The sequence below is a fragment of the Oryzias melastigma genome, unplaced genomic scaffold (assembly GCF_002922805.2).
Source record: "Oryzias melastigma strain HK-1 unplaced genomic scaffold, ASM292280v2 sc00519, whole genome shotgun sequence".
Classification (NCBI taxonomy): domain Eukaryota; kingdom Metazoa; phylum Chordata; class Actinopteri; order Beloniformes; family Adrianichthyidae; genus Oryzias; species Oryzias melastigma.
Genome location: NW_023417113.1, coordinates 6,168 through 6,947, shown reverse-complemented (window position 1 = coordinate 6,947; position 780 = coordinate 6,168). Strand labels below are relative to the sequence as shown.

At 44.9% G+C, this 780-nt stretch overlaps 1 protein-coding gene across 1 annotated transcript in view; it reads left to right on the top strand.

Moving 5' to 3' along the window:
- LOC112141090 (cell surface A33 antigen-like) overlaps positions 1–240 on the top strand; it is a 4,360-nt gene extending 4,120 nt beyond the window's left edge. The window contains exons 3-4 of the mRNA XM_024264137.2: positions 37–112; positions 171–240. Coding sequence (XP_024119905.1) covers positions 37–112; positions 171–240 — 146 coding nt within the window. The remainder of the gene's footprint in view (positions 1–36; positions 113–170) is intronic.
- Positions 241–780: the final 540 nt, after the last annotated feature.

Here is a 780-nt window from a genome sequence, read left to right as displayed (position 1 = left end):
TTCTGATCTTCATCATCATCATCTCTGTCTCTGCAGGAGAGGAAGGAGAACGAGGAAATGACGATGGAGTCAAAGAAGGAGACAGTCGTGGTCGTCTTGGTCTGTCCACTGTGTCAGTTCTTCTTCTTGCTGTTCTTCTTCTTTTTCTTCTTCTTCTTGTTCATCTCCAGATCTTCAAAGAGGAAAAAGCTTCAAACCAAAGTTCCAACAAGCATCAGAATCCTGACCGTGATCTTCTGATCTCAGACTCTAAAGCAAAGATAAAACCATCAAACCCAGAACCTAATGATTGGAGATCTGGATCTTCTCAAACTCTAGAACATTTCAGACTCAAAGTCCAAAGAGGAGCAGATGTTTTTTCCTGAGAACCTCCAGAAACATCTGGAAGAACTCTGACAGATGTTCAGAGAAGATGAAGACGAGGATGAAGAGATGAAGACGAGGATGAAGGACTTCCTGCAGTCTCTGATCCAGAAGAGGTTCTGTTGGTTCTGGTTCTGATCCAGAAGCAGCTTTCTAGTTTCTCCAGGATCAGTAAACCTCCTTCCTGTTTCTGGATGTTCTCTGAGTCCAACCAGATCACTGGTCCTGTGGAGGAGCATCTGACCTCAGCATCAAAGACTCATCAATGACTCTCAGCATGAAGGTGATGATCGGGTCTGAACCGCTGAACGGATCCAGAGTGCAGAACAATGTTTGTTTACTGTGATGTAAAGTGTAAATACAGAAAATCTAGAGCAGGGGTCTCAAACTCAAATCAGCCGGGGGCCGCTGGAGGCG